General features: G+C 36.5%; 1 protein-coding gene across 1 annotated transcript; it reads left to right on the plus strand.

Annotated features, from left to right (window-relative positions):
• Positions 1-9,182: 9,182 nt before the first annotated feature.
• On the plus strand, positions 9,183-13,156 carry LOC105047141 (protein ACCELERATED CELL DEATH 6-like). The gene is made up of 5 exons (XM_073260041.1): positions 9,183-9,288; positions 9,664-9,855; positions 9,910-10,431; positions 11,156-11,691; positions 12,383-13,156. Exons 1-5 carry the CDS (start codon positions 9,183-9,185, stop codon positions 13,154-13,156), a joined length of 2,130 nt encoding a protein of 709 aa, XP_073116142.1.
• Positions 13,157-14,759: the final 1,603 nt, after the last annotated feature.

Genomic DNA, 14,759 nt, shown 5'->3' on the forward strand with positions numbered 1-14,759 from the left:
TTCTTGTGAAAAAGATGGTCAGAGCATGAATACCAAATAATTCTTTAGCATCTCTATCCTCTCTGAACATTCTACTGAAGCTTTCCAAGAACCAGTTATTATTAATCCTCAACAATTCAGCCTACATATTCAGCATCTTTAAAAAAATGAAAAGCGACAACAAAAAGAAGTTACCCCTCTAAAAGTTATTTCTCAACACAACCATCATCCAGTCCGTTAAGATGTATTGATGATGAGGATGAAGGTGAATCTGCTCCAAACAATATAAAAGTTCAAAAAGGGGATGATCTGGAGCACAAGATTCAAGATCTTAAGAAGTGTTTGATAGAGATTTAGATAGGAGATTGATCTTAAAACAAAGATAGCTTTAATTTTTGATCTCCCTTCTCTCGAGAAATCTTGAGTTGGCCAATCTCAGGTCAATTCAAGATGCCTATCATTGAATCATTCGATGGCTCTACTGATCTAATGAATCATATTGAGAGCTACAGAGCTCTCATGGCATTGCAAAGGGCCTCTGATGCCCTATTGTGTATCGCCTTTCCTGCCACCCTCAAAAAGACAGTGAGGTATGATTTTCTAAACTTTCATATAGATCCATTTCTTCTTTTGAGCAACTCAGGAGACTATTAGTTACTTACTTTGATAACAACCAATCTTATTTGAGCCATATGGACAATCTGTTCTCTATCAAGCAACAGAAGGAAAAAGACCTCTGAAAATATGTGGCTCATTTTAATGCAGCCACTCTTAAAGTAAAGAATTTCAATGAGGCTTTTGCTATATTTACCTTAAAACAAGGGCTCCGAAGCAATCGCTTGGTGTTTTCTTTAAATAAAAAATTTTTGGACACCTATGATGAAATGCTTGACTATGTTCAGAAGTATGCTCAAGCTGAGGAAGAAGTCATTATTAAACAAGCCAAGAAAGATAAAAATGGGAAGAAACAGTCGAGAGAGGCTAATAGAGCTCAACAAAATAAAAGCTCCGACCAACCTTAGAAAAATTCGAGGTCAAGAAACCCACCTCGGTATCTTGATTTCTATGCTCCTCTGTCCACCCCCCGAGCATAGATCCTTATAAAAATTAAAGGAGAGGAATATCTCTGAAGGCCTGATCCTATGAGGGCTCCACCAATAAAAAGAGATAAAAAAATACTATCATTTTTATCAAGACTATGGACATGATATTGAAGAATATAGACAACTTCGGGATGAAAAATAGGCCCTGGAGCATCGAGGCTACCTTGGTAAATTTGTGAGGCCAACAAAAGCTATAGAATATCGGCCTTAGACAAAAGATGACTCTAAAAATCATAATCAACCAATGACTGGGGTCATCCATATGATATCTGGCATAACATCGAAGACTGATGATCCATCCTTTAAAAGACAGAAGACTGAAAAATATTTTTTTTTCTAAAAATGATGTAAAGGAGATTCAGACTCCTCATAATGATACTATTGTCATTTTTATGACTATAGCAAAATATGATGTAAAAAAAATTCTAGTTGATAATGGAAGCTCTGTTGATGTATTATTCTACGATACATTTTCAAAACTAAATTTGACAGATCAGCTGAAGTAGGTCGGTACTTATCGAATTCTCATAAAATTTAGCAACTGTTGAAGAAGAGATTACTCTATCAGTTACAGCGGGACAGGAACCAAAACAGTCAGCAGTGCAAATTATTTTTTTAGTAGTTAAGGTCTCATCTGTCTATAATACTATTCTTGGCCGATCTGATCTTAATACTCTTAAAGCTATTGTCTCCATATATCATCTGTTGGTGCAATTCTCAACTAAGGAAGGAACAGAAGAAATACATGGATATCAAACAGAAGCTCGATAATACTTTATGATTGCCTCCAATATAAAGTAGCCCACAAAAATTACACTAGTTAAAGTGCTAGATCCAATAGATGAGGTCAAAAAAAATCGAGGTGAGTCTGCTGAAAAACTCAAAATTATTTCTTTGGAAGATGATCCAGGAAAAAGAGTTCAAATTGGACCAAATCTTAAATCTGATTTAAGGGATGAAATAATTAAATTTCTTCAGATAAATACCGACGTCTTTGCTTGATTGGCTTTGGATATGCCTGATATTCCTACCAAGGTAATTGTTTATAGATTAAATGTTGATTTGAAGTTTAAATCAGTTCAGTAGAAAAAAAAAGAGTTTTGCTTTAGAAAGATAAAAAATAATTGTTGAGAAAGTTGATAAGCTCTTAAAGATAAGATTTATCAGAGAAACTCATTATCCAAAGTGGATAGCCAATGTTGTTATAGTCAAAAATGCTAATGGCAAGTAGAGAATATGCATTGACTACATCAGTCTCAATAAAGCTTGCCTAAAAGATAATTTTTTTATCAAAAATCGATTAGCTAGTGGATGCAACTTCAGATTATAAACTCCTTAGGATATAACCAGATCAAAATGGCTCATGAAGATGAAGAAGATACAGCCTTCATTATTGAAAGAGGTTTGTATTGTTATAAAATGATATCTTTTGATCTTAAAGATGCAGGTGCAACATACCAGCATCTTATCAACAAAGTCTTCAAACATCAAATTATCAAAATATGAAAGTTTATATTGATGATATGCTAGTCAAAAGTATTGAAGAAGATCGATATATTGCCAATTTAGAGGAAGCATTTGGGGAGCTCAGAAAATATCAGTAAAGCTTAATCCAAATAAGTGTGCTTTCGGAGTGACCTCGAGTAAGGTTCTTAGTTTTCTCAGAAATCAAAGAGGAATAAAAATAAATTTTGAGAAAATTTATGCATTGTTGAAGATGAATTATCTGACTATCATCAGAAAAATCCAACAGCTCATTGAACGAGTAGCTATCCTCAGTCAATTCATTTCTAGATCGATCAAAAGGTGTCTTTCGTTCTTCAAGATATCAAGGTAGATTAAAAACTTCAATTGGAAAGAGGAATGTCAAATTGCTTTTGAAGATTTAAAGAAATCTCTTGGCTCTGCATCTCTTCTCTCAAAGCCAGTTGAAGGAGAGAAATTATTCATATATATATATCTGTCTCGCCAAGTTCTGTTAGCTCAATTCTTATAGGTGAGGATATGGGTATTCAAAGATCGATTTATTATGCAAGTAAATTATTGCGGGAAGCTGAGATCCGATACAAAAAAATTAAAAAGATGATATATGCTTTGATCACATCAATCCGACGATTTTGCCCATATTTTCAAGCTTACATAGTTATTGTATTGACCGATCAGCTGTTGAGATCGATATTGCAACCAGTTAATACATCAGATCGGATTGCTAAATTGACTATAGAAAGTGAGTTTGATATTCAATACCGACCTTGATCTGTAATAAAAGGCTAAGTATTAATTGATTTTATTATAGAATGCAGTATTCCCGATGATAAATAAACTTTAGAAAATTTTGAAGATATTAATAATGATTCATTCTAGATTTTATATGTAGATGGAGCTTCAAATTTTTAAAAAAGTGATGCTGGTTTAATTCTAGTAAGTCCTGAAGGGTTTATTACCGAGCAAGTCTTAAGGTTTAATTTCAACACTTCTAATAATAGTGCTGAATATGAAGTTCTGACTGTAGGATTAAAGATGGTGAAAGAACTTGGTGTCAAAAAGCTGAAGATTTTTATCAATTTGTAGCTTGTTGTCGATTAGGTATGAGGTCAATTTGAAGCTAAAGACTCCATAATAGTTTGATATTTGCAGAATATAAAGCAATTATTTAAAAATTTTAAGAAGCTTAAAGTTTTACAAAGTTTGAGGTTGAAAAATATCCAAGCTGATATCTTGTCACATCTTGCTACATCGAGATTCTCAGAATTTAATCAAAAGATTTTGATTGAGCAGTTGGAGAAGCCTAGCATTGAAGTCCTCCCTATTTTTCAGATCGATCATGAATCAAGCTAGATTGACCCCCAAGTGGACTATATAACTAAGAAAATTTTATCCAATGACCCCATTAAGGCTAGAAGCATTAAAAGACAAGCTCCATAGTATATTCTTCAAAGAGATCATTTATATAAAAGATCTTATTTACTCTCTTTATTTCGATGCTTGAATCTATCTGAAGCTGACTATGCACTTCAAAAAATACACGAAGGAATACGTGAAAATCACTAGAGGGGCAGATCACTTGCTTACAAAGTAATTCGATAAGATTATTATTGATTGACCATCTAAAAGAATGTAGTCGATCTTGTCAACAAATGTGATCAATGTCAAAGATCTGCTAATATCCAATGCCAGCCTGTTGTCGAACTCAATTTCTATTACTGCACCCTGGCCCTTTGCAATTTGGGAAATGGATATATTAGGACCTTTTCCAATAGCAACAAGTCAGAAAAAATTTTTAGTGGTAGCCATTGATTACTTCATGAAGTGGGTGAAGGCAGAACTTTTGGTTCAAATTATTGAGAAAAAAATATAGGATTTTATCTGAAAATCAATAATATGCAAATTTGGTACCTCGAATAAATATTACCAAAAATGGTTGGTAGTTTCACAGCTCCAAATTTTTTTAAAAATTCTATTCTAAACTTCACATTGATCATTGGCTTACTTCTGTTGGGCATCCACAATCGAATGGTGAAGCTGAGCTTACAAATAGGAGTATCCTTAAGGCTTAAAGATAAGGCTTACAGAAGTAAAGGGGTTGTGGGCTGAAGAACTTTACAATGTTCTATGAAACTATAGAACCACATATCGAATTTCAACTGAAAAAATTTCTTTTAAACTTACTTTTAGAGCCAAAGCTGTGATTCCAATTGAAATCTGCCTACCATCTGATAGAGTAAGAAATTTTCATGAAGTTACCAACTTTGATCGATTGAGAACCTATCTGGATCTTCTCGAGGAGACAAGAGAACAAGCTTATATCAAAATGATAGTCTATAAGCATAAAGTTGCTAAATATTATGATGCTCAAGTGAAATCGAAGTTGTTCCAAAAAGGTGATCTCATTTTGAGACAAGCAGAAGTTTCTAAACCAACTAAACAAGATAAATTTGCTCCAAATTAGGAAGGACCTTATCGAATCACTGATGTAATTTGTCTAGAAGCCTATAGAATTGAAAATCTAGATGGATTTGTTATTCCCCATACTTGGAATTCGAAAAATCTAAAAAGGTATTATCAATAAAAATGGTTTATAGGGCTCATTTTTATATATTATGTATTATGTAAGAAGAAGAAAAGTTAATCTCTGGATCAAGCTTAAGCCCCGCAAAGATCAAGAAGAAAAATCGATATCTGAATCGAGCTTAAGTTTCAAAAGGACTGAAGATAAAAGTCGATCTCTGAATTGAGCTTAAGCACCAAAAGATCCCAGTAGAAAAGCTGATATCCGGATCGAACTTAAGTCCCAAAAAGATCGAGATGAAAAAATTGATCTCCGGATCGAGCTTAAGTCCCAAAAGGATCAAAAAAAAAATCAATCTCCAGATCGAGCTAAGTCCCAAAAAGATCGAAGATAAAAAGTCGATCTTCAAATCGAGCTAAGTCCCACAAGGACTAAGATCAAAAGCCGATCTTTGGATTGAGCTAAATCCTAAAAAGATCAAGATGAAAAGTCAATCTCCGGATCGAGCTTAAAGTTTTAATAGAACCAAGATCAAAAGTGAGATATCCGATCTTCGGATTGAACCTCATAAAAATCCAAAATCCTGATTGGACCAAAGTCCCGATAGGACCAAGATCAAAAGTGAAATATCCAATCTCCAGATTGGATCTCACAAAAATCCGAAGTCCCAATTGGACCAAAGTCTCGATAGGACCAAGATCAAAAGTGAGATATCCGATCTTCGGATTGGACCTTACAAAAATCCAAAGTCCTAATTGGACCAAAGTTCGAATAGGATCAAGATTAGAAGTGAGATATCCGACCTCCGAATTGGATCTCATCAAAAAATATTGAACCTCACAAAATATCAACTTGATAAGTTTCAACTTAAATTCTCAGACAATATATCCTTGAAAGGAAAGAAATAAAGCATCAAAGATTGAAATCCTATCAGATATATAGAAAATCTAATCTGCCTACTCCGACCTCAAGTGGAAGGATATAGTGGTTCACTTGAACCAAACGACATGGATTTATCACCTCGAACAAGCTGAAAATTTTTTTCATGGACCACTTTTGTCCAAAGCAACTTTCTCGGACTTAGAAGTAGGGAGCAAATATTGTGGGGGTCATACCACCTCAGCTGATATCCTCATGACTCATACTTAGGAGTTCTTGGATTGACAAGATTATTGATATAAGGCTCGACTATGGAGCTCATCATAAGGCCGACCTTATAAGAAGGCCGACCTCATCAGAAGGCCGAGGTCATTAGAAAGCTAACCTCATCATAAGTCTGACCTCATCATTATTTGGGCATATGGCAGCAGATCATTATCTGAGTTAATGACACTCTCAGGTTATATCGGCCTCTGGCCGACCTAACTCTTCAGTATTATCTGCTAAGTCGGCTTAGTCCAGAATTACTAGTAAGCAGGATACTTATCTCGATTATCTACCGACCTCCCATACCTTACTTTGGTTATCGATCGACCGGATTATTGACACCAAGGCATGATGTCTAGTTCAGATATTTATTGATATCAATTATTCCATATCGATCTATTACTGGTGTGCCATCAGAAGTACGGATGGTTATCTGACAGCTGCCATCCAACTTAGCCATAACTACCTTTCAGTTATATCCCAATTCATTTGGTACATGGGTAGTTGGCTATTATCTCATACAGGTGGTGGATACAGCTAAGCATGATCTTACTTCCAACTAATATATATAACTATACTATAGCTCACTTACAGGTGGCTTTAACCACCTAACAAAATTTCTCTAACAGCCTAACAAATTCTATAACAGCCTCTTCAACCCCTTTATAAATAGAAGATCAGAGATCTTCCAATGGTAAGTTCTAAGCTCAAATTAGAGTGAGACTCTGTCAATGAAAATCTTGCCAGTTCTTGAACAAGGATTCTAGTTCCTATAAAGTTCCATCTCTCTAGTTCCACATAAACATTCTTCTTATTTTACTACTCTTTTTTATCACCTGTTCTTAGACTTAAGACTGACTTAAGCATCGGAGAGTCAAGAACCGGAGGATCTCTATCGGTTTTTTACTTGTTCTGTAGATTTTTTTGAAGGTGTTCTAGATTGGACTGTCTTAATCTCAGATTTTGAGCCTCGCTGTAACATGCACAATAATATGATGAACGATAGCTGTCCATTTCTAAGATGACGACATGTGGCCCGTCCAAACATGCATCACCTTCTTTCTTTTTTTTTTATCACCTTCTATTATTATGTAAAAAATACACCGCAGGGATCCAAACTCATGGAGGATATTGGTATGAGTAGTTGACTAGTCAAGGATGGTGATGACAAGAACAACAAGGGGAATACATCATTACATACGGCCATTTTGAGGTTAACAGCAATTACATGTAGTTGTTAAAAGCTATGACTAACAGAGTGTGCATTTTCTTCTGCGGGACAAGAGCAGTGCTCCAACATTATGAGCAACGATGGGTTCCAAGGTCGGATAGCAGTCCGCACTTAGTGAAATAGCAATGAAAATGATGATTTCCATTCCAACAATTCAATTTGGAGAAGATTCATTCTGATTCTAATTTTGGAAAAGAATGGAATAGTTCAATCTCTTCAAAATCCAATCCTAACTCTTTTCTAAAGATTTAAATCTTCATTCCGATTCTAATTTTGACCATGAATCAAATATTTGGAGAATATAGCCATTGCAATTCCCGTTTCAATCTATTCTGATTTCGATTTTGATCACAATTCTATTTTTTTTGATTGGAGGGTGTTTGGTTTGCAATCGGAATCTTAGAATACGAATTGAAATGGCTATATCCTTCAAAGTATTTGGTTCATAAACGGAATCGGAATCGAAATTGGAGTGGAGATTTGAACCTTTAGGGAGGAGTTAGGATTGGCTTTTTAAAGGAATTAAGCCATTCCTATTCTACCCTCCAACCAAGCAGTTGGAATGAGAATCATCTATTCTCATTTCCATACCAATCCTAATTTTCTCCAACCAAATATCTCCTTAAATTTTTTGCACCCACGTGCACGTGCACGTGCAAAGAGGCTTTGATTTCTAGCATCTATTCATATACATATGGAGACAACGAGACTTATGCTCGGGCATGAGCACTTTTTCTTCAATTCAAGATGAACCCTCTATGCATTTTTCTTATCAACACAAACCTTAATAATGAACATTCACGTTGTTAAAGAGACTTCAGTTCGTTGGTTGGCACCTATTAGCTCTTATATTGTGAAGAGATTCAGAATTACCTAATTCACCTTTTTTATCAGAAAATTTAACAAGCAAATAAGCAAATATTATCATCAACTGGGGTGCTCACTTATAAGAGTGTAACATTAATGAACATATACAATTCTCGATCTTCCAACCGATCTCTCTTTTCTCGTTCCAAAATTTTTCTTGTACCCTAGAATGCAGAATATTTCTTTGCTGGTTTCACTATTCTGGGTGTATATAGCTGATGATCATCCAGATCGTGTAAAAGAGTATGCTTTCAAGATGTTTGTAGCCTCAGATGCCTTTACGTTTGCCTGCTCCATCTTAGTCAGATCCTGATTCCTGATTGGATGAACAATGACACTTTGATATATATACTCGCATGCGGGTCTATGTGGGCCGCACTAATTTCGTTTCGGCATGTAGCTTCAAAACCGCGTTTTTGAACGAGTATTTATTTCCAAGTTCGTCGTCGTCGTCAGCTAGTATAATGAATGGTTGACTGGTCAAACATGACAGTGATATTATGGTCACCAGAATATGTAAGCAAAACAGTAAAAAACACAATAATTTCTATATGAAGTAGCTACTAGTTTTCACACAATATGTCCATACAAAACGTCGCGTTCAATTATAAGAGCACGAGTTTTCCTATATATATATATATATATATATATATATATAAGCGCGAGTTTCCTATGTAAGGACAAAGCCGAGCATGTGAACATGATTTATTTGCCTTCCTGGAGGAAAGATCTTTTAAGATAGTTTATTCCACACCAGTCGTCTACATATAACGTCATGCTCGAAAATGGGAAGATCTTTGTCAAACGCCGGTTTGGTTTGATTCGGGTTGATCTCTCTTAAGTGGCCATGTTACCTGCCCAGCGTGGTTTGGCCATGGACCACCTAATGGAAAAACACGGTCTTTCTGCACAAAAAACCAAAAACATTGACTTGACCCCAACATATGTTTCCGGTGCGGATGTTTCTAGTCTCAGATGCCTTTTTTTTTTTTTTCTTTTTTTTTTTTACAAAAGAAAAGAGGAAAAGCGAAGAAGAAAAAAAAAAGAAAAAAAATAGAGGAAAAGAGAAGAAAAAGAAAAAGAAAAGAGGGTAAGAGAAGAAAAAAATAGAAAAAAAAAAAAAAAAAAAAAAAGAAAAAGAGAAAGAAAAAAACTGAGGAAAAGAAAAGAAAAAAGAAAAAAAAAGAAGGAAAAAAAAAAGATTTATCTAAATCTCGCTTTTGGATGCATGTGATTTATTTGTCTTCCATGAGGAAAGATTTCTTTTAAATAGTGGGGGGCCGCAAGGTGCATCAAGGTGATCTAAATAGCAGATGCTAAAGCAGCAGTGTTTGAAGCACACAAAGTTGCTGAGACTTTGATCAAGGAAAGAATGACTGCTACAACAGTACAAATAGATTCTAATTTTGAAGTTCTTCAGAGCGAAATCCAACCCCTCCGTATAGCCATTAATTCTAGACTGCTCAAAGCAGCAAGATCAGGAGAAATGAAAATTCTAAATGAATTGCTACAACAAGAATGTCCTTCAAGAGATTCGGTAGGATAGATCACGGTAACAATACCAAATGATGCAGTAACACAAAATAATACCAATTGCCTCCTCGGAGTTACATTGGAGGGGAACACAGCCCTCCATATAGCTGCTAGCCGAGGATATGCAGAGTTTGCCTGGGAGATTTGTCGCAGAAAGAGATCGCTTTTGACAGCACCAAATACAAGGCTCGACACTCCGCTGCACTCCGCTGCAAGGGCTGGGAATGTTGAGATAGTTTCCCATATCATCCACTTCGCGAGTGAGGATGGGATCAAACACAGAGTGTTGAGGGCGAGGAATAGGGACGAGTCCAATGCTTTACATGAGGCTGCCCAATATAACCATGTGCGCGTTGCTAAAGTACTGATGGAGCAGGATGCCGAACTAGCATCCATGTTGAACGGTGCCGGCATGTCACCGCTCTATTTGGCCGTCATGACAGGATCCTTTGATGTGGCTAAAGTCTTGCTACGATCTTTCTCCTGGGAGAGTGCTTCCCTAGCATCCTTCGCAGGTCCTAACAAGAAAACGGCTTTACATGTATCAGTCTTTGTAAGACAAGGTAATCAAACACTCTAATTAGTATATCAGTCTCCTCTTTTTTTTTTCTCTTTTTTTTTTTTTTTTTGAGAAAAGGTGGCTACATCATCACCACCATTTCACGCGAAGTAGGAAACCACCATTTTATTCATGAAATGATCACAATAAAAAAACAGGCTATAACAAAGAAAAACAATGCCCTTTAGGGGCCGACCACTTTACATGCCCAGCAAAACCACCTTAGGAAAGCTTAAATACCTTAGGAATCCTTCCCTCAACCTAGACCCGGACTGGGAATTAAGAAACTATACTATCCAAAATTGATCACTGGGAAGAACCTTGGCCTCAAGTAATCAGTCTGAAATCAAGTAGCTGGGATGTTGGCGGGATCAGACGTAGCCAATTGTCTGCCGAGACATCGCTATCGAGTGGATAATCTTGGCCCTCTTCTTAGCTGCTGCTTCCTGCTTCACTTACGCCCAGCGAGGTTCAGTTGACAACTTTCCCTTGATGGTCACCATGTATAACTTCCCTTCTATCAGATAACAAATTAACTTTGATTTTTCTTTTTATATTTTCTTACGATGATTTTCCATTTTGACCAAATATCTTAGCAGATGCATAATTAGAATATATATAAAGCAAGCATATGCATGGAATATATTGTGTATTTTAATTTGTGAAGGCACCATGAATATGGTACAACACTAGTGCTCACGATAACTTTCATGATACCAATGTGATAGGAATTACGCGAGACATATTGCAACAGAAGGCATCGCTCGCCAAAGAAGTCGATTCCTCAGGGAGAACTCCTCTTCATTATGCAGCTTCGGATGGTCATCATGGTGTCATGAAGCTATTATTAAAGCATGATCGCTCTTCAGCCTACCTATCAGATGTCGATGGCTTATTTCCTATACATATTGCAGCTAGGATGGGCAACTTTAACGGAGTTTATCACATCTTAGAACAGTGCCCAGATACCGATGAATTATTAGACAAGGAGGGGAAGAATTTCCTTCATGCCGCTTTTCAAAAAGGACAGTTTGATTTGGTCAAAAAACTTATCTGCAGGAGACGGGGTCTCAAGAAGTTGTTAAATAATCGGGATTATGAGGGGAATACACCGTTACACACAGTTGTTGAGAACAGTGATCAACGGAGTGTGCATTTTCTTCTGCGGGAGGAAACCCTATGCGTCAATGTTATGAATAATGCCGGCTTCACCCCTCTCGACTTGGCTTTCGCAAAGTTGGATGAAGGCCTCCACTTCCTAATGGTAAACTTTTAACGCCTTGTACATGTTTAGCGGGTTCAGGTTGTAACTTTTGGATGAAAGAACGATTGATCTTCTTTCACAACGGTCAACTGCTGGATCATCACATCCTGCACAGATCGTAAAGCGGCTGTCGCATGATCCATTAATGGTGGATTCGTGCGAAGGATACAACCCGTATCCATGTTCGGCTTGCTAACCGGAGAACCGGATAAGGTCAGCCAAAGAAGAAAAGGATTTCTTTCCTTATAGATTGGGATGCCACAAATTAATCACAAGCTTTAGTTTCTCTCTCATGCACCTACGGACGCAAGGATATGGATAGATTATATTTGGAGAATGAGCATGCACTTTTTCTTCCATTCACATGTATATGACCCTCTAGATATTTCTGTAAACACAAATCTTAAAAATAGCATTCATTTTCTGGAATAATAAATGCTAATGTCGTTAACGAGACTTAAATTCACTGGACGGCACCTTTAAGCTCTTATATTATCAGGAGATTCAGAATTACCTTGCCTCTTTTTTTAAAAAAAGTAGAACTTTTAATAAATAAACAATTAATTATTAGCATCAAGCTTGGGATGCTCACTCATAAGAAGTGTAATGTTAATGTTGACTAAACATGTAATGTTCTCAATCTTTCAACTAATCTCTCCTTTTATGTTCTTAAATTATTCTTCTACCGTAGAATGGAGAAGTCTGCATTGCTAGCTGCTTGGCTCTAATGAAGGGTCTGTCTGGTCCACGAGGAAAGCATGACTTAAAAAGGGCTGAATTATCCAGCGATGAGGCCAAAGAGAATCCATCGTGCAAAGAAATATCAACCAGCAAAAAGGACAAAGAATTCAAGAAATGCGTGAATTTATGCAGAAATTTTGCAATCGCTTCGGTGTTGATTGCTACGGTTACATTTGCTGCTGGTTTCACTCTCCCTGGGGGGTATATAGCTGATGATCATGCAGGCCATGGCACAGCAGTTCTTGCAAAAAGGTATACCTTCAAGGTATTCCTAATCTCAGATGCCTTCGCGTTGGTCTGCTCCATCATAGCCACATTCTGGTTCACGTTTGCGGGAACATCGGCAGTTGATAAACGCACTCGCGGACGAGCCCTTAGGGGGGCCATGTCTTATCTATGGGGGGCATTGACTGGCATGTCCACTGCATTCGCAATGGGTATATATGTAGTGTTGGCTCCCAGCAGCAAGCATATCAGCATGCTTTTATGCAGCAGTGTTCTTTCAATCCCTTTTTTCGCTTGCATGGTAGCATATCGCAACGTGTATAGTGTTGCGAGAACAATAATAATTAGGCAAGGGTTTGTGCATTGGATTTGGCCAACCATGCCTCCGTATGTTCAGAAACGTTTTCATCGTCTCACGATATATGGTGGGGGTATCTTTCCTATCCTATATGGATTATTGTCATATGAAGCTGCCTTTTTCCTATTAGCGATGCTCTAGATGAGTGAAAGTTAAAACTATTGGAAGCAGCAGTTGTTAGCATCTCATGGATGTCCCTAGTGCATGGACAATAAATTCTTAATTATTTTATTTCTACATGTAAAATTTTCTATCTTTGTATTATAAAAGAATTAGTTTTCAAAATTAAATAGACGGGACAAGAAAATTTTCCCTTTTTTTTCTCTCAGCCTTCTTTGATTGGGCAGAGGTCACAGCTTCACTAGGCTTGAAATAGAATTAAAACATGAATACTTGAACTAAAGCCTCAATCTTGTTACCAGATCCTGCACCTGACTCAACCAGTATATCTCCGTACATTGAATATTTTGGTATTAACGCTTGATATGAGAGTGCATCGAATCTTAGTACCCTATCAATATGGTATGATACGCCTTGTATCGGCTAGTATGGTCTTATATAGCAAATCTAACTCTTTCTGATGTTATAACGAGATTTTGAGGACATGCATCTTATGCATTAAGCTAGGTTAAAGCCGAGTATTCAGTTTGAAGACAAGAAAGTCATGGTGCAGATAGGTGGCAGGAGATGTGCGATAAGACCAACAACCATTGGAATTGTACCTAACACAAGTGATTTGACTACTATGTGGATGTCCATCCACAATTTAGATGATCATGTATGGTGCAGATTTAGGGTAAGAGCTGGTTAGAGATGAAGAAAAAATAAAATTCACCATATGCAAATATTTGGGGTGCCGAAAGTGGTTACAAAGTAACTTGTGCTTCTTTGTAGTCGCCAAGGAGTGGATCAATGTCTTACTTGCGATGCACAATTACAACAAAAAGAAAACTTCTGTATTGAGAAAAAGATATGAGAGTTTTATTGTATTATTTTATGAGTTCTTATTTTTTTTAAAAAAAATACCGAGCCTTGTGTCTGTACCCTCTGTTTTTTCTCAGCCATTCTTTGATCTTGATTTTAGGACTCTGATTTAAAAACAATCGATTAGTACTTTATCTTTTACCCAAGTTAACAGTTACAAAAAGACTCCAATGTAAATGTTGGCAGTATCTCCATGAGAAATTTTGAATAGCATTTAGGATTGATCCTAGGGGTCCATTTGTTACTTCTTTCTCTCTTTGAATTATCCTACATATAATTTTTTATATATTTTCAACTAAAAATATATATTATGACCGCTTCATAAGATTGAGATAGAAAATTATCCTCCCAATATTTTTCTTTTCTAAATAGATTAGCAATAAAATGCCTATCTTTTTTCCGATCACGTTGCGGGGTCTTCTTGGACGAAGACCTACCTGCGGTGCAATTCTTAATTCTAGATGTTCTATCAACTCCACCTATTCCTTATGGCTTTCGAGTGATGGTGGGTGGCATTGCATTATGGCTTTCAAGTGGTAATGGGTGGCATTGCACCAACTCTGTTCGGCACGGTCTAACCAACCTCATTATCCTTTTATTCTGAAAAAGGCTGCAATTGTTGGGTAGGTTTGGGTTATTTCTTTTGTGTAAAAGAATGATCGATTTTTTTTTTCTTTTATGTGATATAAATCATTGGATTATGCATTGTATAGATCTCAAAGTACTCTAACATCTTTCTTCTATCTATTTTGACAAATCT

The sequence above is a fragment of the Elaeis guineensis genome, chromosome 6, assembly GCF_000442705.2.
Source record: "Elaeis guineensis isolate ETL-2024a chromosome 6, EG11, whole genome shotgun sequence".
Taxonomy (NCBI): domain Eukaryota; kingdom Viridiplantae; phylum Streptophyta; class Magnoliopsida; order Arecales; family Arecaceae; genus Elaeis; species Elaeis guineensis.

Excerpts from the sequence above, each read along its gene's own strand:
- LOC105047141 (XM_073260041.1), top strand. The coding sequence starts at position 9,183 with ATGTTACCTGCCCAGCGTGGTTTGGCCATGGACCACCTAATGGAAAAA. Across the intron at positions 10,432-11,155 it reads ATCAGTCTTTGTAAGACAAG|GAATTACGCGAGACATATTG; the intron begins GTAATCAAACAC and ends CCAATGTGATAG. Across the intron at positions 11,692-12,382 it reads AAGGCCTCCACTTCCTAATG|AATGGAGAAGTCTGCATTGC; the intron begins GTAAACTTTTAA and ends CTTCTACCGTAG.